Consider the following 25,159-nt stretch of genomic DNA (forward strand, 5'->3'; position numbering starts at 1 on the left):
AGGCGGCCAGGGCGGAGCAGACAGTTTATCAAGCAGCCAGGGCGGAGCAGATAGTCCATCGGGCGGCCAGGGCGTAGACGACCCTTCAGGCGGCCAGGGCGGAGCAGACAGTCCATCTGGCGGCCAGGGCGAAGACGACCCTTCAGGCGGCCAGGGCGGAGCAGACAGTCCATCTGGCGGCTTGGGTGGAGACCTTCCCTCAGGCGGCCAGGGCGGAGCAGACAGTCCATCTGGCGGCCAGGGCGAAGACTTTCCCTCAGGTGGCCAGGGCGGAGCGGACTGTTCTTCGGGCGGCCACGGAAAAGGCACCGGCTCAGGAACAGTATTTTTCATTTTAAAAATACAGAAACAAAATTATTTAAAAAAGTAAAGATTCTGAAAGCATGATAAATAATAAAGATTCTGATCCCTTAATAATTTAATAAAGCTTTACAGTAGTAACAAATAAATATTTTTTATTATATGATATGATTAATATCATAATTTTAAATAGGATGGTTATTATAAATATGATAATCACCATTTTATAATGAAACCATCATTTTTAAAATTATGGGGTTTAAAATCTCTTGGGTGGACACCCAATTTTATATATGATATTTACCATCTGAAACTAACCATATCATGTCAACAAATGGAAATGTCAGCCATGTTAATTATTGTGCCTTTAGTGCCAACAGCAGGGGTACTTTTTACCCCAAATACCATACTTTAAAGAATTTCTTTAAAAAGTTGCTTTATTTATCTTGAACAAAACAGAAAATCATTACCAAGACCTTTGCCTCAAAATGTACACATTCATTTTATTGATTCTCATTTGCTACATACTTCTACAAAAAAAAAAAAAAAAAAAAAACTTAAATATTAGATGCATTGCTGTCTGCGATCGCATCAAGGATCAGCCAAATTTTCACGTGCACCATCAAAAGCGGTTGTTAAGAAAAGTGTTAAGCTGAATTTTTGTGCCATCTAGTGGTTTAAAAGAGAATAAAGTCAAATGTGCCTTTTACCCTGCATGGTGCGCCTTTAGCCTTCTTTAGTGCTAGTTTGTTTAGACATGCTCTTTAGCTGAAAAGCTGGAATACACTACACGACTTTTTAAACAAACAGATTTTAAAACGCTAGGCATCATACACTTGCTGACTTTGTAAATAGTTACAGAGAAAAAACTGGGTAGCATATACTAAACGACTTGCAAGTCATTACAAACACCACTCAGAAACATGTGCTTTGCTGTTAGGAGACACGTACAAATGAAAACATTATCGCTGCATCTGAAATCGAATGCTCCCCTATTATATAGTATTCGAAAAACAGTCGGCGAAAAGTCCCTGGATTACGTACTTCTTCCGACGAGATTCTAAAGTGCGTATTCGCGTGGACACTTTAGGGTAGGGGATTTAAGAATGGAAGTGAAGCGACACAACTAACAATGTGGCGGACCTAGTACATCTGAATTTTACACATACAGTACTACCCATATTCATACTATATAGAGTGTAGACCTACTTTTTTAATGGTCGCAAAGTAAATTCAAATTCAAATGTAGTACCTACTCAGACAGTACGCGATTTCAGACTTTTTGTGTTAAGGTTTGTGTTCTAAAATCGGCTCAAAATATCAAATATGTTTGATATCCTCCGACTGGATGCAATCAAACTTTGAAGTTAAAAAAGTCTATGACTATCGTTCACTACATGTTTTTCTTTGAAATCTGTCAACTCAAATCTGCAGACTGGCTCTTATTCTCGACAACTAGTGTCATCTTGTCCAGACTGTAAATCTGGGCAAAATTTGTATAGGGTATTCCAGCCTTAAGTTGATCGACCAAGTTAGTCTCAAGCAAGCTGGGCCATCAGCACATTGGTTTCAGCAGTGTTGTTATTATAGTTGTATAGCATTTATAGTATTTATAGCATTATAGCAGTTTTTATAGCATTTCTCATAGCGGTTGGCTCTGAATAAATTACCTTTGTGGAGCAGCATGCATTCTTCTCATCTCTTGCAAATTTGCATCCGTGGCAGACAAACATGCCAGTCTGAGCATTCAAAGTTGTGGTGGTAAAGCCTAAAGGACAAATACTTCATTAGCACAGTGAAACTGGAGTCATTACCTAGATACAGTGGAAAATCTGTTTCTGGCACACACAGTGGTACTCATGGTGATGATGGGAAAGTACTGTGGTACAAAGAGAACCTAATCACACCAAGAGAATGACTTTGTATTCTCACTTAGAGCTGTGCAACCAAATTGAAGACAACTTAATTTGACAACAGGTCCACAGCAGTTATTTTATAATTGTTTTTAACCTAATTCATGCTACTAAACAATTACCCATATTTTAGCGTTTGTTCATTTTCAGAAGTCCACTAGCTAAAATCTGACTAGAATTTTAAGAAGTTTAAAGGAGCAGTACTCAAGAGTAAGAAGACTATTCAGTGGTCTTATGATGGTCACCTTTAAACTGTTGTTTCGCAAGGTCTTGCCGGCTTCTTCAATGAAAAACTGATTCAATCAATGAAGATGGAGTGTCTTATTGAAAGCTAGCTGCCTAATGGCCATGATAAAGAAAATAAATAAATAAACCCTTTTAAAAGTACTTCAGAGCAAGCACGCAGGTAAGGAAGGCAGTCACTAAGAGGGTAGGTTGATATTCCTTGTTACTTACATTGAGGATCAACATAGGCCTTTGTTAAGTAATGCAATGAAATGAAGCCAAGTCCCTTGTTCATTCTGAGCTAATGCACTCTGGGCCAGGGGCTGACTGGCTATCGGGAGAACCGGGAGAATTTTATTTTATTTTATTTTATTTTATTTTATTTTATTTTATTTTATTTTATTTTATTTTATTTTATTTTATTTTATTTTATTTTATTTTATTTTATTTTATTTTATTTTATTTTATTTATCGCCATTCAATAATAAATCTTTAATAAATCATGAATTACTTAGTCTTGACTGGCAACGCAGTTCGCCTCACAACCTTGAATGGTTTCCATCAGAGTAATCAATGAGAAAGACTTGAGAAGGGAGTGGAAGCGCCCAGGTGGAGCAGAGAGGCAAAACTACTGACCTGTTCAGAACTTAAAGTGCAGGTTAGTTTCATCTGTCATTGTAAAATAGGCTATTGTAGTTTTGTCTTTGTTTACTTAGTTAACCACTAAAGTGCTAGCAACTGTTATCAGTAACGCCCCATTACTTTCATCACTCAAAATACTGTATGCTAAATGACATAATTCAATACAATATACATTATCTATTGTAAAGTTACAATAGGGCAGACAACAACACAACATTTACGAAAATTAATCATCACCAAAAATTAACCATGGTTTTGCTACACTAACCATAGTTTAACCATGGAATTTTTAGTAAAACTTTGGTTATACAAATGGTAATTAATCTGCCAAAAAAAAAAAAAAAAAAAACGTGGTTACTATACTTTCACTATAATAAAACCATAGTTAATTTCCGTAAGGGAAAAACATGACTCATGATAATGCAATAATATGTTCAGTATTAGGATTTTTCATATTAAGATATTTTAAAATATAGTTTGAGTATTTAAGTCATTTTTAGATAAAACAATAATGCAGTACTCTAATAAGTGAGAAACAGAGATATATCAGGGAAACTGAAGAGAATAAAAAGGAAAATGGAAGTGAAGGTGTAGTTCAGGAGAGAACCGTTGTAATAGGGTTGTAAATTTGAGGTTTCAAAATTTGTTGTGTGTGTATGGGATGGCCTGGGATGAGTGTGAGATTTCCTGGCCTGAAATTTTGTCCCAGTCCGCTTCTGCTCTGGGCTGACTCTTCCAGAACCATATCTGCTCAGACTGTGATTGAACAAATGTGATCGCTTTTGATATGAGCTCTAATAAAAACTCCAGATGCTCGGCCACACAGACCTCTTTTGTTAAAACACGATAACCTTCCACCGGCCAATGTTTGCACATGAAGACAAAAGATGATGAAAATGCTATATATGCCCAGTGGACACTTCACTGTGGAGGATGGAGATTATATCAGTTCATGAGCTGGACTTTTTTGACATTGTGAACCCTCTTGGAAAATGCAGTCCTTGTAAAGTCATGCTTGAATAATCATATTACATTGACAGAGAAATTGCAGGTAAGCACTTTGCCAAACAGCCATTATCTGGCTGCTGTACATGCCAGCAAGCACTCAGAGAATTTAGTTTGGATTAACATTGCTGCAGAATACAAGTCACTGTTCAATATCTACTGTTCAATAATACCGCCATGACATACAGAAACACCTTCATTTAGTTCCATTCCTTTGTTAGTTCACTCTTAGAGCTTTCACACATTCAGGTAGGGAAAAATTCTATATTTCGGTTTAAGAAAGCTGTTTTGTTTCTTCTTTTGTCTTTTCTCTGTTCAAGAGTGAAAATAATGTTGTAAATTTAATTTGACCTCTTGTTGTCACGTCTGTTTTTGGTTGGTTTATATCATGTGACTTATTGATCTCCTCATGTGGTTTGGCCATGTGTTTCCATTGTTTTATATGTTGTTTTCATTGGTTGATCTTGTCATGTGTTACTCAGTTCTGTTTTGTCATTGGTTTCCTTTATCATGCTCTGGTGTATCTTGTTTGTCATTAGTCCATGTGTATATATAGCCCACTTGTTGCCAAAGTCCTTTGTCTAGCTTTGTTTGTTCATATAACCTGTTGTTGGTGAGTTTTAGGGAAGTTTGTTTAGTTTGTGTCTATCATTAATTTGTTTTGTATATGGATCCCAAGTGTTAAATAGACTGCAAATGGGTTCCAACCTTAGCCTGCCGTCTGTGGAATACAGTACTTAATACTTGTGTGGACAATGGAGATGGTGGCTGCTTTTGAGACTGGTCTCCCCAGCTCAATGCAAACTGTTTAATTCTCCGTAACTCTATAGGAAATCTGATGTTTTATGAAGTGTATCTTCCTGTTGTTGATTAATACCAGCTGTAACATTTTACAACGTATGTAAGGTCATATCACCGGAAATTGAGTAATCACTGTCCCAATGTGTAGTGAACCAGGGTCCTTACCAGTGCCTAGATTTGTGTACAAGCTTATTCACAAGCTCGGGAGCCAGGATGCTAATTGAGACACCCCAATACACACCCCGATATGGGGCTTCAGGATTGTGCTGCATGCTCTACATGTGCCTTGAAGCTTCAGTGTCATGTAACACAACTACTGTGATCCTCTGGCCACCCCATAAAAAAATTCCTGGAGGCGCCACTGCTCAACGGTGAGAGGAAATGAAGGATTTATCACAGTTATGTTGATAAGATATGCCACCAGAGATGAGTAGCATGTAGAGGGCCTAAACCCTACAAAACAAGTTATGGTTGATTACTTCAGCACGAATAGTTATTTTTTCAGCTGCAGTGCTTAAGCTCTATTTGCACACTGTGAAAGGAAATCAGTATTTGGCAAAGCATTACATAATTCTGCTCATACTTTTTCAACAGATTTTACAAACTCATTACATTTAGTATAAAATGTGTCAAAGCAAGTGCAACAAGCACTTGACCACCACATACTGAAACATTGGTGTTTTTTTGTATTTTTACAATATATACAATTTATACTAGTTTTATATATATATATTAGTTTTGTTTAAAATAATAGCAGTGTGTTTAAAAAAGTGAGTAAATCTAAAAATCCTTATAATAACTTTTATTTCAAAACTCACAAATGCATTGGGAACATTGCACATTCTATTCGAAATCAAAACACGAAGAAAAATGTATCAAATTTGTTATTACTTTATAGAAAGTGAAGAAAAAAGAATATTAGGCGTTTTTTTTTAAATAGCAGTGTCTGCATTTTTCTTTAAAAAGTCAAACATGTACTGTATAAACTGAAAAATGCAAACTGTGAATCACTGAACTAATATTTAGTTGTATAACCACAGTTTCTGAAAACTGCTTCACATTTGAGTTGCATGGAGTCGACCAACTTCTGGCATCTGTGAACAGGTATTCCAGCCCAGGATGATTGCACTACACACCACAATTCCTCTGCATTTCTTGGTTTTGCCTCAAAAACAGCATTTTTTATGTCACCCCACAGGTTTTCTATTGGATTAAAGGGTAACTATCGCCAAAATGCAACCTAGAGTATTTTTGTTAATCTACCCGAGGCAAACTTTAGTTTAAAAGCATAATTAGAATGGAAACACCACTTTTAAGTTAGACAGTATTTTCGTTTTCGGTCAAATTGCCTTTTGAATGGGAGTGCTATAGGGGCACAACTATGATAGCATCAAAATCACTATTTTTAAAACACTAAGAAGGCTCGACACAACATGAAACTTTGCTTGAAGTATCACTAGGGGCTCTACACATGAACTTGAGCATTGAGAACATTGTTTGTGTACGCAGAGTTTACTAAAAAGAAAGATTTTGAACAACTCATTGTAGCTGTTGTTGTTTCCATCCGCCGGCATTTTGCCAGTCAAAAATAGTCGATCTCCGAATGCGAATGAACTGACTCTGAATTTTTGTATTGTTTCTTATATGAGGATCCTTTTTCAAATACAAGGTCAATATTGATTTTCACTAACGACAAAACAACAAATTATCCGTGAATTTATATGGAACTAAGCTTTAGGAGCTTTCCATCTTTATCCTCCCTGTTACGTTGCATTCGGAGATTGACTATTTTTGACTGTCAAAATGCCGGCGGACACAGCTATAGTGAGTTGTTCAAAATCTTTCTTTTTGGTAAACTCTGTGTACACAAACAATGTTCTCAATGCTCGAGTTCATGTGTAGAGCCCCTGGTGTTACTTCGAGCAAAGTTTCATGTTGTGTTGAGCCTTCTTAGTGTTTTAAAAATAGTGATTTTTGATACTATCATAGAAGTGCCCTAAGCACTCCCATTCAAAAGGCAATTTGACCGAAAATGAAAATACGGTCAAACTTAAAAGTGGTGTTTCCATTCTAATTATGCTTTTAAACTAAAGTTTGCCTCGGGTAGATTAACAAAAAGACCCTAGATCACATTTTGGCGAGAGTTACTCTTTAAGGTCCGTGGGGATTGGGCTGGCCACTCCATAACTTTAATCTTGTTGGTCTGGAATCAAAATGCTGCTCGCTTACTGGCAGAGGTGTCAAAAGTATTCACATTCATTACTCAGGTAGAAGTGTAGATACTAGGGTTTAAAAGGGGTATCAACTAGGGGTGTAATGATACACATATTCATATTGAACCGTTCGGTACGAGGCTTTCGGTTCGGTATGCAGTACAAACCGAACGATTCGTTGGACCAATTTTCTTGCCGGTGCGACAAAATTTTGTTAGCAGTCGCGCTGGCGTGACCACCACAACATTGCCCAACATCAAGTGGCAAACGTAATGAAAGCGGAACGAAACTGCGCCACTAATTATTTTGTGCAGTTTGGACCGATGTCCAAGTGCAGCGCGAGCCAATCTTTATCGAGCGACTCACTGTTACTACACAGCGCTAAGAGATCCAGTAAAGAAAGCATTTGAATTCACCAATGAATTAATAACGTCGCTTGCGAGATCTAGTGAGAAACATTCAAATTTCTCTGTTATTAACCGTAGATCTCTATTAGAGATCGCTGACGTGGAAACCAGGAGAAACATTGTGCCATGAATGATCTAGTTAAAGGCTTTAAGTCCACAAATCAGCAACATTCACCTTGGATTTAATGTAGTAACTAACTGTAACCATGAAAGTTTGGCAGGAATAGTAAAATGCTTTCAATACATCACATATCTTTTTCCAAAACTCAAATATTGTCATATTAAAAAGGCCATAATGAATATAATGTTATATTAAAATGTTAATGTTGAAAAATGTGGGATCCATTAGGCTACCTGTTTCAGCAGGCTACCTGTTTCATTTTAGTACAATGCAAATACATTAAAGAACCATATGTGTACTACTGAGCATTAATGTGTTTCATGACCCCAACACTGGTTATGTCCTTGCTGGAGTGTGACGTGATTTGTGTCATGTGCAGGTGCGATGGATCGCGTACAAACCAATAGGATGTCGGAATGGTATATGTTTATACTTCTCATCCAACCACAATCAAATTCACTCTATCCGGATGGCGCGATTTATCCGGATAGTTTTTTTGTTTTGTTTTTTTTGAACGATGTCAAGCCGGAATGAAAACAAGCAAAATGAAATAGGAGTAACAAGGCTATTTTTTAAATGTAAGGAGTAGAAAGTACAGATAATTGCGTGAAAATGTAAGGAGTAGAAGTAAAAAGTCGGCTGAAAAATAATTACTCCAGTAAAGTATAGACACCCAAAACTTCTACTTAAGTAAGGTAACGAAGTATTTGTACTTCGTTACTTGAGACCTTTGCTTACTGGTGTGTTTGGGGTCGTTGTCTTGTTGAAACACCCATTTCAAGGGCATTACCTCTACGGCATAAGGCAACATATGACCTCTTTAAGTATTTTGAGGTATTCAAACTGATCCATGATCCATGGTATGCGATAAATAGGCCCAACACCATAGTATGAGAAACATCCCCATACCATGATGATTGTGCCACCATGCTTCACTGTCTTCACAGTGTACTGTGGCTTGAATTCAGAGTTTGGGGGTCGTCTGACTACCTGCGGCCCCTAGACCTAAAAAGAACAATCTTGCTTTCATCAATCCACAAAATATTTCGACATTTCTAGTCAATGTGTTCTTTGGCAAATCTTACCCTCTTCAGCACATGTCGTTTTTTCAACAATGGGACTTTGCAGGGGCTTCTTGTCGATAGCTTGGCTTCACATAGGCATCTTCTAATTGTTACAGTACTCACAGGTAACTTTAGATCTTCTTTGATCACCCTGGAGCTGATTCTTTCCATTTTTGGCTATTCTTTGATCCATTCGAATGGTAGTTTTCCGTTTTCTTCTACGTCTTTCTGGTTTTGGTTGCCATTTTAACGCATTTGATATCATTTTAGCTGAGCAGCCTATCATTTTCTGCACTTCTTTATATGTTTTCCTTTCTCCAATCAACTTTTTAATCAAAGTACGCTGTTCTTCTAAACAATGTCTGGAACGGCCCATTTTACTCCGATTTTCAGAGAGAAATGCACTATAACCACAACATACAGTACAGTACTGCCTTCGTCCTTAAATAAGGGCCACTTGTTTGACACCAGTTTTTTCACAGAATGAATAACCTCACTAATTGAACTCCATACTGCGATTATTTTGAACTTCAATTAATGAAATTCAATTCAATTGACCTTCCCTTTCAATTAATGATTCAATTACACAGAATCAGCAGCATGCATGTCATGACTGTTGGGTTTGTTGTTCTTCTTATTACTCTACTATATCTACTAATACATTATTTACCATGTAGAAATATAATTTCTACCAAAAACAGTGATTGATCTGGTTAGTGATGTTGGACTGCTATTATTTTGAACACAACTGTGTGTATATATATATATATATATATATATATATATATATATATATATATATATATATATATATATATAAAAAATGGGTCAAAATACAAAAGAACACCAATGTTTATTTACATTTTTAAAGGGGACCTGTCTCAAAACAAGCCGTTTACCGATTGTAGCTTTTGTAACGTCACAAATGAGTAGGCCCCGCCCACCACTGCTGACAGACTCTGCCCTATTAGCATAGACCCCACCCTGATGAGCTGTACACAGCCCCGCCATGTTTATCTCCTCACCAGAGCATTTAACAGCAGCATTCAAGTAAGAAATTTATTCTTATTAAAGCTACTAAGTTATTCATTCAAGAGTAGTGAGTGATTTTTTTTGTGAGTGACTTTTGTTGTTTGATTCATATTAACAGCATATATAGCAATAGGTACTGTATATTACGCTGCTTTCACTTTAATACACAGATCTAATATACACATGCAATTTCTTTACTTGCTGTTTACGTTCATAGACATAACCGACTGTGTTAATGTGAACTTTGTGTGTTTTTGACAGTTTAAGCGCAGTAACACATGAAAAATAACTTTTTTTAGTTTAATAATCATGGGACGCGTCGTCTGACATCAGCTTTCTGTGCACATGCTTTGGATGTGAGCGCTCAGAAAACCATAAATCAGAAGTTTAGACTGTATTGCTTTAAAACACATGCAGATAATAAACTTTCATGATGATGAAGAACTGCAATGTCACGTGAATGTGACCATGATATAGATGATAAACCAAACAGATGTTTTGTTAGTTTTTGGCAGAGTATCTGAGGCACAAGTCCTCTTCTGGAAAGCCCTCTTATTTGCATTTAAAGATATGTGCACAAAAACAGCATGTTTTTCCTTCCACTCAACAATGGAAACTTCACAGACACATTCTGGGGACACTTGAGACTTATATTACATCTTGTAAAAAGGCGGCATAATAGGTCCACTCTAAAGGATTTGAAATCAAATAAATCCATGCCTGAAAAACTAGCCTTAATGTTCCAATTCAGAGTAATCAACCTTTTCTATATTTGTATTTATTTTAATGGCATAATGCACACCTTGTGTAATAATCTAAAATACTTGTACAATACCAGTAATATATTTCATTATTTTATCTTCATTTACAAGTAAAAATATCCCAATTCCAGACTTGCTGAGCAATGTTGTAAACCTTCTCTTTGCGTCACCTGGTGGGGATTTCACGAACGAGTGTCATATGTGACACATGTGACATATGAAAATTCCTCTCATTTTTGGTCCTGGTATTGAGGTCGTTTTCTTGCCCAGTAAGAGGTATTTGTCATGTGTCCTAGGATGGGACGGTTAATACCGGGGATCCGATGTTTTCAAAGCACTATTGTGTCACACACTGTACCAATGCATCTAGTGGTGAGGTTACAAATTGTAACCAACAGAAGTTACGGTGGCCGACAGGAAAATATGTCGTCGTCTGAGACAGCAGAGTAGCCAGTTAAGCAATAAAGTTTCTTTACAAAGATAAATTAAGAAATTAGGTTTACTTAAAGGGATACTTCAGGATTTAGCATTGAGCTTTGTATTAATAGAAACCCTGTAGTATTTTCGAATTACCGTGCTTCCCTCCCTCATGTCCCCCTGAGACGAGAGATTTATGTATTTTTTTGTCTGGAAAAAATCCTCCGATGACGCAAAAATCGTCATTTTGCGTCATAGGAGGATTTTTTGGCCAGAGGCTAAAGACTACAACCAGTAGGAGGAGCTCGTTCCGCATGTTTTCAACCCGCCCATAGAGGGTGGGATCTCACTCACAGAATGTACACGGTGTCAGTCGTCTTTCTTTGGAAGCTAAGCTAGCAGGCTCTTGTTCTGTGGGGAAAGCGGAGTAGTAGGGGTTACCATCCTCTTTATCCCGGACATGTCCGGCCGTCGAGATCGTCCAAAATGTCCGGGATTTGGCGTTTGCTTTCTGCAGTCGCCATTCATTGTTTACATGCACACCTTTGTTTCAATCTAACTGAATTCATTCCGATTGGTGAATCTGATTCTGAATGTAGTGTTTACATGAACGCTAAACAAGTGATCGGTTGATGTGCGTTTTAACATTGCTAAGAAATTCCCGCTCCTCCGTGAGAGATACGAGACCGGTGCGTCTCACAGACGGTGCGTCTTTGACTGCAGCACGACCTGCTCATCGGTAATCACGCCACCAGCCTCTCATCGTTCTCCCGTGCCCCTCAGTCTCATCCTGCTTGCCACAGTAAACATAATGAATGGCGACTGTTGAACGCAAGATCGAATCCCGGACATTTTGGGCGATCTCGAAATCCCGGGGAGACTCACTAGTAGCTAAGCTTGTTGTTTAACTGCTGCACTCTCTTACCGGTAGGCGTGGCTTGGGAGTGGCCTCCTAGGGCAGCGAAGCAAGTGCATTATGGGAGTTGTTGTCTTTCATCCACATAAGCCAAAAATAAATTTTCTGGCTTTTCTCAGTCTAGAAAGCTCCAAATTAAAAAATAATTTCACATTTCTTCTACATAAATGAACCATTTTAAATACACATTCATCTTTCCAGAGGTGAAGTATCCCTTTAATTATTCAGTAAAACGATATGTTATTTCAAATATTATTGTTACTTGTTTGTCATTGTGTCAGTGTTTTATTTGCTGACTTTGGCTAGCTTCTTTGCATGAAGAACAACAAAGTGACGGAACACATTTGTGCGTTCAGGGCTCCTGTAGAAACATATCGGCGATAGAAATGGCTCATTCTCTAAGGTAATAAAAACATAATGGTTCAATATGTAAGGTCTTTATACACCACTCAAAACAGAGTTATGTATATGATACAGCATTTCTGTCAACCGATCCTCCTAAATATTACACAATGCACCTTTAAATGATTTAACACTACACTTCCCTATAACATAATTTATATATATTTATATAACAGAACACCCAAAATATATATTTTTTCAATTAGGCAGACATTTACTATAATTATGATCACATACTTATATAATTTATACTATTAATTAATATGTGAATCCGTTGATCAGGCTACACATGACACGAGTTGTGGTCTCATTGGCACAAATTAATTTAGATGAGATTAGATAGAACTGTATTGGTCCCACACTTGTATGTCACGGACTTCCAAAGTTTTGTTTGGTCACGTGCTTTTTCTGCTCTGTGGTGATTTGTTAGATATGGTGGAGAAAAGATGTCACCAGATGTCACTAGGTTAAAACCTTCGAGTAATGAACAGTTTTTCGGCACAATTTGACGAAAGCCTCAAATGCTTCAGAAAGCCTCGGTTTCCCATCACTACCTAGCCTTATCTGTGTAACGTTTGCTGAGAGATGAGGCAGAGAGAGAATCGACTTGCAGGCAATTTTAATAACAAAACTCCACATGAATAGACTGGAACATCTGACCCAAAACATTAACACAATCCACCACAAAACAACGACTAGCAAAGCATAAGAGAAACACAAGGGCTATATATACACAAGGTAACGAGGAAACGAGAAACACCTGGGGAGACTAATCAACATGAAAAACTACAATCATGGCACTAGGACAGTAACTACAACAAAAGTCCAGGCAAGACATAGGGAAATATATGACAATCTGATGGCACTGAACGTGTGTTTGTGTTACTCCCAGTTGTGGATGAAGTACACAAATCAAGTACTTGAGTAAAAGTACAGATAACCTATTAAAATATTACTCCAGTAAAATATAAGTACTCTCAGCTTTACTTAAGTAAAAGTCCAAAAGTACTTGATTTTAATGTACTAAGAGGAACACTATGCAAACATACTTGTTTATATAATTTGAAACTATAACAGGGGGAAGATGCATGGGCATTCATTTGTGTTATATTACTTAAAATTTCCTACCCCATACAGATAGTGACACACAAATGAGGATGTGAACAAATGTCCACATTTAAACATTTCAATGGGATTAAACAGCTTTTCCTTTTAGAGCAGCTTTAGTTCACAAATAACTAACAGTAGGTAATACATACTAAAATTCATTAGTAACTTAATTTTTTGTGGCATCAGTTTCACGCACATTGAAGCATTGACAATATCCCTTTTATTGGCTCATTTTGACCAGATAATTCATTGAATCAGTGATTTGTTGACTTGTACACCTGCAATTGGATCAGTCCAATTCACAAATGAATCATTGAATCCAATTCATCTGGAAAGAATCAACTTGTTCACGAATCAGACATTACTCTCCAGACCTCACTCAGGTGAAAATGCTATACCTGTTTGGTAAACTTTGGTTACTTCAGTTGTTTGAAAATTCTAATGTTTCTTATGAAATATAAATGAGACATTAGAAATGTTTTATGTACTTTTTAAGATCAAAAAGTAAAAGCAAAAACAACTCAAAAGCTCTCTGTGTACAGCAATAAAATTAGATGGATTGCAAATGAAGACTTTTGATGTCTTCTGAACTCCCCTAGAGTTTCTGATGATATCTTGAAATGTTTTTTGTTTTTGTTTTTTTCAGATTAGCCCCATGATCACAAAGTTAGAACTTTCTATATTAACTCTTCTCTATGAACATTTCTCACCCAGTGCATCCAAAAGCATATTGTAGAGAAAATGTATTTACATTAATTTATGCCTCCATTCTTACAGTACAGCACAACATGGTCTTGTACATGTCTTTTTTATTTTACAAGAAATCTGGTTATCTTAGATTAAACAACTGAGATCACCATCGTGTTTTATCAGCTTTGAGCAATAAAAATTTCCTGTGAGTTACAACTATCTTGATAATCACCTTTCTGTTCAACTACTAGGTGGAAAATGAGCTCTATTTCGGCTTTACATTGGTCTGAGATAACATGAATCATCTTTAAAGATTTCCATTAACTTCGGGTGAATTGTTAGGGTCATATAACCACTGCTACTTAGTTGAGATCTCTGAGGAATGAGACCAGTTTATATATCTGGGCTTTCATCGAAGAACATGACTTTTCCTTCACTTGAGAGCCGCAGCGGCTGGTATTTGTTACCCCCGTTTTATCTCCAGCTTGTTATAGTCATCTAAATCATTAGGGTGGTGTCAAAGGTAAGGCAGTGCCATGGAGTCATAGGGCAGCTCTGTGTGATTGCTCCCCCTGAGAGCAACCGAGATGAGTCAGTCCTGCTCATTAAAAACATGACAAAGAACAAAGATATTTTGGAAAACTGCAGGAACGAATGACACAATGACCTGTTTCTTTTATGTGAAATATTATGTGTGGTGGATCAAATTGGAATACTATACTGACGAACATTGACATTGCATTTATAATTTTAATTTCAGGTTGTCTGGCTTCATGTTGCCATCACCCATTGTGAGTTCAGGGTCGATTTTGGCACTCTGGTTTACTACGGATTTCGCAGTGAGTGCCCAAGGATTTAAAGCAATCTATGAAGGTAGGAAACATTGTTTTTTACCATGCAATCCTAAAATGATTCTTGCGTGTTAAACATGTAAAAATTTTTTTGCCCCAGGTGCATTTGCTTAGTTCTGGTCTAGCCATATGCATTTGTGCCAACAGGATGGCAAACAGATGTGCATAACCAGACTTTTGACTATTGGCATAAAAATCTGGTCCTTATAACAGCATATTCTGGACAAGAACCTCCCCCTTAAATAAGAATAGACATTTTGACCATTATGTAAAGCAACCAACCACAGTTTTTTGTCTTTATGGGCCATTTAGGGGAGGGAATTATCTTGATATGTGACTAGCTGTACATAAAACACAGACATTATGTGTAGACCATAGAATTTCATAAAATGTCATTCATAACTCAGAAAACAAAGCAGAATGTGCATTCTGCTCATCGATATCTAGTTTATTTGCTACAAAGTACGTAAAAACAAAACAAAAAAACAGCCAGAGTGATGCACACTGACTCCTACAACCTGCGTAAACCCAACCACTCCTATTGGAACAGAGCTATTTTCTGCCAGCTCTGTCTAGTTTTGTGTGCAATATGCATGAGGCGGTCATTGAACAGACTGGTCTGTGAGTGTGCCATCTGGGGCTGAGAATAAATAGCGCATGAACTTTTTTTTTTTTTTTTTTTTTGGCATATTAGGTTGTATTGAAGTGTAGTGGTGCATTTAAACACTCTAAGGAGATGCTCTCTCTGGTTTAGGAAAATACTGTCTTCGTCCTGCAGTGTTTCATTTTGTTTGCTAGTCCTCTCTAGATTGATTGTAAGGCTCAGAGAAACTAGATTTACACACCCTGCAAACTCATCAATAAGTGTTTGAGATTAGTTTAGGGATTAAAAGAGGCACCCCAGACTCAAGTTGATGTAATTTCATTTGTCTTTGAAACCTAGAGCCATTTGTTTAATTCTAACAGGAAATGGTAGTGAATACTCACCTCAACTTTACATGTTGGTGTTATACTGCATGTACAGCTGCAAAATGTGACTGCAGAAATAGAGTTTTAGGTAAAATGAAAGTTCTATCCTCAGCTTTTTATCTTTGTGTTGATCCAAACATTTATACTATTGTTGTAGGGTTTCATTTGGGAACATTTGAGGCTGAGTAAACATTTTCCTAATGGATATTTACATGTTTTTCATTTGTAAAAAAAAAAAAAAAAAGTTAATAAAAAGTTGGTGCTTGGTGACCAGTAATCTATAGGTCGGCCATGCCAAATGAGTTCCTCAGCTTTACTCCAAAAGCACTGTATGTTCAAGGCAAATATGTCTCTCTTTATTTTTTTTTATTTTTTTTATGAGCTTTAAATATCACTGCCAGCATCACACTAGCTTCAGAGATTAATATTGTGTGAGCCGTTCATAGGGCACAAGTCTTAAACTTGCGACTTGTGAGACCCTATGGTTATGAATGATGCACAGTTATTCACTATTCTGATTGACCTATCTATAAGGAGATCTATTTTTATGCTTTTTTTTTTTTTTTTTACCTCGTCTTGAGCATGAACTATGGCAGTCATCATTCACATCGTAATTGCCTGAAGTCTCTTTAGGTGATAACTACGAGCAGCTATGGAAGGCTGCACTAGCAACGTCTCACACATTTACTTCCATCTATTTTTTGGTGTCAGCTCTATGCCTGAAACACATCTAGTTTTTGTCCATATGGTCGTCACTGAGATGCTGCTGTGGGATGCTGATGTTTTGACAATGTGTGCTTTGTACGTGCTGTGTGACAGAGATGTTTCTTCCTGTGTAAGGTATTTTTCTCAGCTCCACTCTTATGTCCACAATTATGTCTCAGGAACTCTTGCCACAGCTCACATATGCACTCCCCTGCTTTTTTTTTGTAGGTCCTACTGTTAACCCTACAAAGCTTACAGTATCATATTTGATACGCAAAAATCTAAGGCCTCTAAATGATCAACATGATCAAAATTTTACTATAGACTATACTATAGAAACTATAGAAAAAACTATAGACAGTCTACTACATGCCTTTTAGGGCCCTATTGTTTCCGCAATGCGTAAAACGCAGACGGAATCCAGTTAACGCAGAATGTCGCATACTTTGGTAAATGTGAATGAATAAATCATAAGTAATGCTGTACACTTAATCAAATTTCAATATGGACCAGTGACTCTGAATATTAAAGTACAAAAGACTGCTATTTAAATACGAAGTCTGCTTGTTCTGTGTGTCTCTGTGCGAATAAATGGCACGGTTTGTTAAATGTACACATACTGAAAGTTTGAGTGATGCTCGAAGTGTTTTCTACAAAGGCCGAGAGAGCTCAACGTGCTGCAACTGAAGAAAACACACAAATAGAAAAAAACATCAGCAAATTAAGAAATCTTCATCAGTTTGACAACACATGTGCTGCAAATAATCACAATGCAACCAAATACAGAAACGCGCTGAAAATAGCACAGACCACACTGCAAATGTTTCAAGAGGACCCCAGCAAGTGACGAACCTGGCTGGGATATGCTTATTGTTAAATGTCTACTCATCAGTGGTGTTGTAGATTACCTGAAAGGTGAGTTTTTTGCTTATTTTAACATTGTGATCATATGTGCGTTGTGAGTATTTGCAGCACATGTCTGTATTTGGTTGCATTGTGAGTATTTGCAGCACATTTGTTGTGAGTATTTGCAGCACATGTGTTGTCAAACTGATGAAGATGTTGTAGCGCTGCCACATAAGGGATGAATATTTATATTGCAGTGTATTATTCAAATTAATATAATAAGACAGCTGCTATGTTATAATTATTCTACCTGTCTTGATTGCCCGGTCATGTGGTTGAGTTCCCGTTTTACTCACGCGAGAGTTCTGTCGTGTAGCTCGCTCCAGGGAATCCCCGTGACGTCAGTCGAATCAGCTGTTTCACTTGACTTCCGTTTAAAGGAGCGGAAAAAACCCGGCGTACAGTAGCTACTTTTCAGTGCTCAAAGAGATTCACGATCGATCGCTGGATTATCTCCTCTGTTAAGCTGTTCAAGACTGTGACTGGAAATCATTGTGGAATTATCAGTACTTTTGGGGATTTTTTTACCTTTGGAATATCGTCACAGTACAGCGTTGCTTCACATCGAGCTCCCGGACTTAAAGGAATCAGCCGGTGAGGCCGATTCAACACACACACACACACACACACACACACACACACACTTACAGTACATTGTACGGGACTAATATGGACAATTCCTCCGCTTATAAAAAAATTTGTTTCTTGTTTTTCTTTATATGAGATGTGTATATATATATTTCTTGGTACAGCTTGTTTTTTTTTATTTTTTTTTTTACTTATTGTAAATACACTTTGGGTTTAAACCGAGTTGATGTTATCCAAGAGTTCTTTTTGATACACATTCAAACATAACTTTAAAGAAGGGTCAAGGCCCTAAAATGTTTGTGTATGATCACCTATAATCTAGGCTGAGTGTTACATATTGGTGGCCCGCACGGGGACCCTTTATTATTGTGTTTGTTTGTGGAGTTTCTCTTTTTTGTTTTCAATTTGCAATATGGATGTGAATAAGTTGTTAATACTGCTGATGTGAATACTGATGACCCAGTTACATCTGAAAATGTACAAAATGATACTGAAGTGACAGATATAAATTTTACTGCAGGCCCATTTGTGACCAGGCGTAATCCTACTGCAGAAATAACTTCAATGATTAGCTCATTGTACATTTCTGATTCTGAACACTCCGATGATGATGATGATGAGAGTGGTCTGCATAATGTTGAGATGGTACAATCATTACAATCAGAAATAACTCAATGTAAAGTGGATTTATTGGCCCTCAATAACAAAGTACATACTTTAGAACAAGATTTCAAACAGTCAATGGACAGTACATTAAGGCGAGACACTACAGGTGAATAGGGTACATTTTTTAACTAGCAGATATCACCATGAAACTTTCCCAGTTGATTACCTACATTAAGATGAGAAAAAAATGTATTACAAGTTTTCTGTAATTGAATGTTTAAATATGCAAATCAGGCAATATCTAATCAAATATGCACTAATTTGCATATATTTTAAAAAACGATGTCTGAGTATTGGATAAAGCCAGGTTAAAAATTATTTTTTCCTTGTGTTTACATATTAGATGGGAAAAAAATTACAGAGGGATTTATGGATATCTACTTTTGTTATCCTGTAAATCAGAAAATACTGTCAATAGCCTTAAAAAAATGATTTTCGCCATGTTTTTTGGAATAAAATGTTATATAAATCAGGCTAGGAATAATATATTTACAAATCCCTCTGTAAATGTCTTCATAATATAACTAGGTACAAGTCTGGAAAGTTTGGTGTATATAGGTGCTACTGAAGTGGAGATTTCGTCCTTGGAGTATGAGAGAAAAGTCATTTTGAGAAAACGGGCTTTAAAGATTTTTCATCAGCCAATGAGATTGCGCATTCAGCCCTTTTACTTTCACGATTGGTTGCTGATAGAAAGGAAATGACCATATTTGGATCCGACAGGATTGTACACAACAGAGAGAGCTTCCTAACGGTGCTTCTGATGACAGGCTGACGGCAGAGATCGCGGAGCAGCACGTTGATTAAGAACGCGAACTTTTGTTGAATTTATGAGAAATCTACAGACGCAAACAGACAAAGTGTAATAAAATAAAGACCTAAATGTGTATTTCGGACTTTTTTTCAACACAAGTCTGAAAGAAGACATGTTATTGAAGACAAATATCCCCAAATCTCAAAATTGACCAGTAAAAAAAAAACGATGTTTTTGCCTGCCGTGTCTCGCCTTAAATCGGGAAACAAGCTTCAGGCAGGCCGTAGATAGCTTGGCAGGGTTGGAGGATTATTTTGTAAAGGCGTTGGAAAAATTAGAAAGGGCTGTAACAGATTGTTTTCTTAGGAGAGATGCTAAATGGGAAAGTCAAATGAGAAAATTGAGGCTCACTAGCACTCCCACACTCTCCAGATTACGGACATCCTCGCCTGATGCCTCCCACTTTTCTTCTGTCCATTATCCACCGACCCTAGTTCCGGTATCTAGAGAGAAAATTCCCACTCATAAACCTCTCAACGATACTTATGACATTCAACATCCTAGGATTGCTCAAATCCCAAATGTGCTTACCTCCTCAGTAGTGGCTGGTTCATCCTCATTCTGTGGCCGACCTCCTATCCGCATAGAGTTCCTCTCTTTTGGCGACTCCTGTGAGACGGCGGAGGTGCACAACTTCATCGAGCAATGTGAGAACTTCCTGGAGATCCGGCCCCTTCCCAGTGCTGAACTCCTAGGAACCTTGAGCACAGTGCTGAAGGGACCCGCTCTGAGCTGGTGGAAGGTGGAAAAGATCAAGGTAACGGACTGGAGATCCTTCAAAAAGGCATTCATGGCTGCTTTTCTTTCAGACGATTACCTCTCAGAAATGGAGGAAAAGCTGAGGACAATGGTTCAGCAGACACGACAATGCCTGAGGGACTTTGCATATGACTACCAGGCCCTATGTCTGAAATGGAAACCAGAGATCTCTGAGGAGGAACTAGTAAATCATACTTAACAACATCAACCCCAGGGTTGCCGGGTGTATGAGGGGAACAGTCAACTCGGTTGAGCAGCTGGTGAAAGTTGGATCTATGGTGGAAAAGGACCACATGGGAGCCAAAGACTACTGGCAAAAAGTCGGCACTCAGAGTAGCAAAGAAAAGACCAACAAGAAATCTGCTGAACGTACCTTCAACAAAAACCTGGCCGGAGTAACAATAGCACAACCCCATCCAGTGTCATCTCTCCTAGTGGTGCCTGTAAGGGTGAATGGCAAATAAGTGAAGGCGGTATTAGACACAGGTAGCACTTACACTTTAACCCTCTGGGGACCAAGCTGTTTTTGGGGTCATTGAGATGTTCTGACATGCCTTGACATTTGTGCTTTTTTCAGTTATTTATAAACATGTTAATGGCTAAGGTGTAAATTCACTCTATATAGCACAAACAGGGCTACCATAATATGCGAGCAACGTGTATGTAGATGTTTGTATTTTTAAGAGAATAATGTTTATGCGTGGTTATTGGAAAAAATAAAAATGAAAGTTGCTGAATTAAGACCACAAAACACATATTAAATATGTGTCCACAAGACTTTTGACTAATGGATGTTGTCCCTTTGAGTTCTAGCTTCAAAATGATGTGAAAATAGTCTTGCTTTATCGTTCACAAAAAAAAAAATACATTGATTTAAATGGTGTAAAACAGGTTTTGCTTGGAAAGCCAATATGCGAGGAGGAGGAGTAGTTTACACCTTTGATTACAATGTCCCACCCACTCTGCATAATGACTCTGCCTAATGAGCCAGGTGTGACACTGACTGAGCCACAATGCAAGGACAGAAGATGTATTTAGACTTACATTGACCATTGACCTACACTAACGTTATTCCATAACGTTATTCCACAACGTTATTCCACATCAACACTTGAGAAAAGAAAACAGCCTACCTCACTCCTCAGCGGGATCTGCTCCTCATATCAGGAGATATTGCTCCTCATATCAGCACTGTTCTGAGGAATCTTTTCTCCATAAGGTAGGCTATATTATGCCTCACTCGCGGCGCTTTGTTTACAGCTGATGTGGGGGCGTTTCACAGACTGAAATGGTTCTCAGAATTTGCATTTGAATAGCACACGCTCTCCGGGGAGTGGTCAAATTACTTTTGAATGGCTCGTAATGAGCTCGACTGGAGTCGCTCTCTTTTTATACAGATTACATAAGCTGAGAATATTTGTTTTTTTATATAAATTACTTCATTTAAAAGATGCGATCTCAAGCTTTATGCCCGTGGGTCTGTTTGCCTGTTTGACTGAATTTTCGCGGAGTTATAGATCATTTTCGAACGCGTTTCAAATGGGAGTTTACTGACAGAGAGAAGGCAGAAATCGCATCATGTTCATTTTTCTTTATTTGTCAAAAAGCAAAACACTTTATTTTTATTGTGAGTATACAGAAAAAAAATAGAAACTGAACAGGATCGATTGATGTATTACACGAAAATGAAAGATCAAAATTAACAGAGCATTAAGTGTTTATTTTTCATTGCTAAAAAAAAAAACGAGCAAAACGCGCGGGCGCGTTTTTGGTCCCCAGATGGTTAATGCAAGAAAACCTGTGGAAACAGTTGAAAGGTGAGATTCCATCAGTCGTTACCTCCAGCCCACAGAGGTTCATTATGGCGGACGGAACGATTCACCAGTCCAGAGACCTGCAAAGGATTAGGTTTCAATGGCATGACCAAGAATGCAGTATGGATACTTATATCCTAAAACAGTGGTTCCCAACCCTGCTCCTGGAGTACCCCCAACACTGCACGTTTTCTTTGTCTCCCTAATCAAACACACCTGATTCAACTCATCAGCTCATTAACCCTCTGGGGACCAAGGTGTTTTTGGAGCCCTTGAGATGTTCTGACATGCCTTGAAATTTGTGCTTTTTTCAGTTATTTATAAACATGTTAATGGCAAAGGTGTAAAATCACTCTATATAGCACAAACAGGGCTACCAAAATATGCGGGCAACGTGTATGTAGATGTTTGTATTTTTAAGAGAATAATGTTTATGCGTGGTTATTGGAAAAAATAATAATGAAAGTGGCTGAATTAAGACCACAAAACACATATTAAATATGTGCCCACAAGACTTTTGTCTAATTGATGTTGTACCTTTGAGTACTGGCTTCAAAATTATGTGAAAATAGTCTTGCTTTATCGTTCACAAAAAAAAAATACATTGATTTAAATGGTGTAAAACAGGTTTTGCTTGGAAAGCCAATATGCGAGGGGGAGGAGTAGTTTACACCTTAGATTACAGTGTCCCACCCACTCTGCATAATGACTCTGCATAGCCTAATTAGCCATTCATTCAGGTGTGACACTGACTGAGCCACAATGCAAGGACAATGTATTTAGAAGAATACTTATATTGACCATTTAAGATTTCGCTTACATCTATCTTGTAAATATGTTTAGCTATTTTATTAAAAATGTTACAATTACAACAATAATTACAATTTCAACAATATTTCAAGTGTACTCTTTCTTTGTAAAAAAAAAAAGAAAGAAAAAAAAAGATTATAGGCCTACATTTTATCATATGTATTCATTAGTTTGAATATAGCCAACATTGGAACATCTAACATCTTAGTCTATGACTTTATTTTTGACAAAAATAGTGTGACTAACGCCTGACTAACGTTGTTTTATTGAAATATCAGGGCATATAAATGTTAATTTACGTTGCTTATACAAATACATTTCAACATATTCCAGTCGATTTTTACTCATCTCAGTAGGCTATGGCAAAGCAGTTTATTCTTTCACACACAGACACGCGATTCATATTTAGGCTAAACACTCTTTACAAATATGTACCCTTCATTCATCTCACAGAAACGCGAGTCATATTATAGAAATGCATTCATCTTTTTGCGGTTTATAGGCCTACACTAAATAACGTTATTCCACACTTGAGAAAAGAAAACAGCCTACCTCACTCCTCAGCGCGATCTGCTGCTCATATCAGGAGATAATTTCTCCTCATCAGCACTGTGGAAACTTTTCACCATAAAGGATAATGTCTCACTCACGACGCGCTTTGTTTACGGCTGATGTGGGGGCGTTTCACAGACTGAAATGGTTCTCGGAATTTGCATTTGAATAGCGCGCGCTCTCCGGGGAGTGGTCAAATTACTGTGAATCATCTCGTAATGAGCTCGACTGGAGTCGCTCTCTTTGTATACAGATTACAGAAACTAAGAATATTTGTTTTTTATATAAATGACTTCAATTAAAAGCTGCGATCTCAAGCTTTATGCCCGTGGGTCTGTTTGCCTGTTTGACTGAATTTTCGCGGAGTTATAGATCATTTTCGAACGCGTTTCAAACGGGAGTTTACTGACAGAGAGAAGGCAGAAATCGCATCATCTTAATTTTTCTTTATTTGTCAAAAAGCAAAACACTTTATTTTTATTGTGAGTATACAGAAAAAAAAATAGAAACTGAACAGGATCGATTGATGTATTACACGAAAATGAAAGATCAAAATTAACAGAGCATTTAGTGTTTATTTTCATTGCTAAAAAAAAAAAAACGAGCAAAACGCGCGGGCGCGTTTTTGGTCCCCAGAGGGTTAAACCATGTGATAATGAGCTGATGAGTTGAATCAGGTGTGTTTGATTAGGGAGACAAAGAAAACGTGCAGTGTTGGGGGTACTCCAGGAGCAGGGTTGGGAACCACTGTCCTAAAAACACTCACCTCGCCTTTCCTCTTATTGCTGGATTTCCTGAGGGATACGGGAGCAGTACTGGAAGTGGGACTAAGCAGATATGGGTTAAGATCTGACAAAGGATACACCTATTACCCTTTCTTGCCATTGCAGATTCCAACAGGTCCAGCTACCCCGTCTAGTCAAGATCTTTTTCATATGACTGCAAAGCTGAACTTATACTATGCCTTACCATCAAGTGGTAGACTCCCCGAACTCATGTCTGTTTCCCCCGAGATCACTACGTGGGACTCTGACATTCAGGAGGAGTTACTGAAGTTGATCTCTGCTTGGCCACGCACCACCTCTAACACCCTGGGTAAGACGTCAATAGTACAGCACAAAATCACATTATCTGATGACATACCTCTCAAATCCCGGGCATACAGAGTTTCTCCTCTTAAGAAGCAGATCATTGAGGAGCAAGTAGATCAGATGTTTCGAGATAAAATCATTGAACCTTCCTTCTCGCCTTGTACTTCACCTCTGGTCCTGGTCCCCAAACCTGATGGCTCATACAGGTTCTGTGTGGATTATAGGAAGCTTAACAGCAAGACCGTACCTGACGCTTACCCAATGCCGTTGATTCACGACATCCTTGAATCCCTGGAAGGAGCCTCCTGGTTTAGTTCCTTGGACCTGCAGTCTGGGTATTGGCAGGTGGAGATGGACAATCAGGGTAAGGAGAAAACTGCTTTTATCTCCACCAAGGGGCTATTTCAATTCAAGTCGATGCCGTATGGGCTCAGAAATGCCACTGCTACCTTCCAGCGTTTGATGGAGAGAGATCTGTCTGATTTGAGGGGGAAAATTTGTTTTGTTTATATTGATGACAACATCATCTATTCAAAGTCAATAGAACAACACATTCAACATTTCAACATGGTTCTCCATAGACTTACCCAAGCCAACCTGACGCTGAACATGAAG

At 37.9% G+C, this 25,159-nt stretch overlaps 1 protein-coding gene across 1 annotated transcript in view; it reads left to right on the forward strand.

The window, feature by feature from the left end:
* Positions 1-25,159, forward strand: part of LOC311279930 (CUB and sushi domain-containing protein 1) — a 682,447-nt gene that overhangs the window by 296,789 nt on the left and 360,499 nt on the right. Inside the window, exon 3 of the mRNA XM_084391753.1 lies at positions 14,780-14,892. Coding sequence (XP_084247879.1) covers positions 14,780-14,892 — 113 coding nt within the window. The remainder of the gene's footprint in view (positions 1-14,779; positions 14,893-25,159) is intronic.

This window comes from Rutilus rutilus (genome assembly GCF_951802725.1).
Source record: "Rutilus rutilus genome assembly, chromosome: 20".
NCBI classification, from domain to species: Eukaryota; Metazoa; Chordata; class Actinopteri; order Cypriniformes; family Leuciscidae; genus Rutilus; species Rutilus rutilus.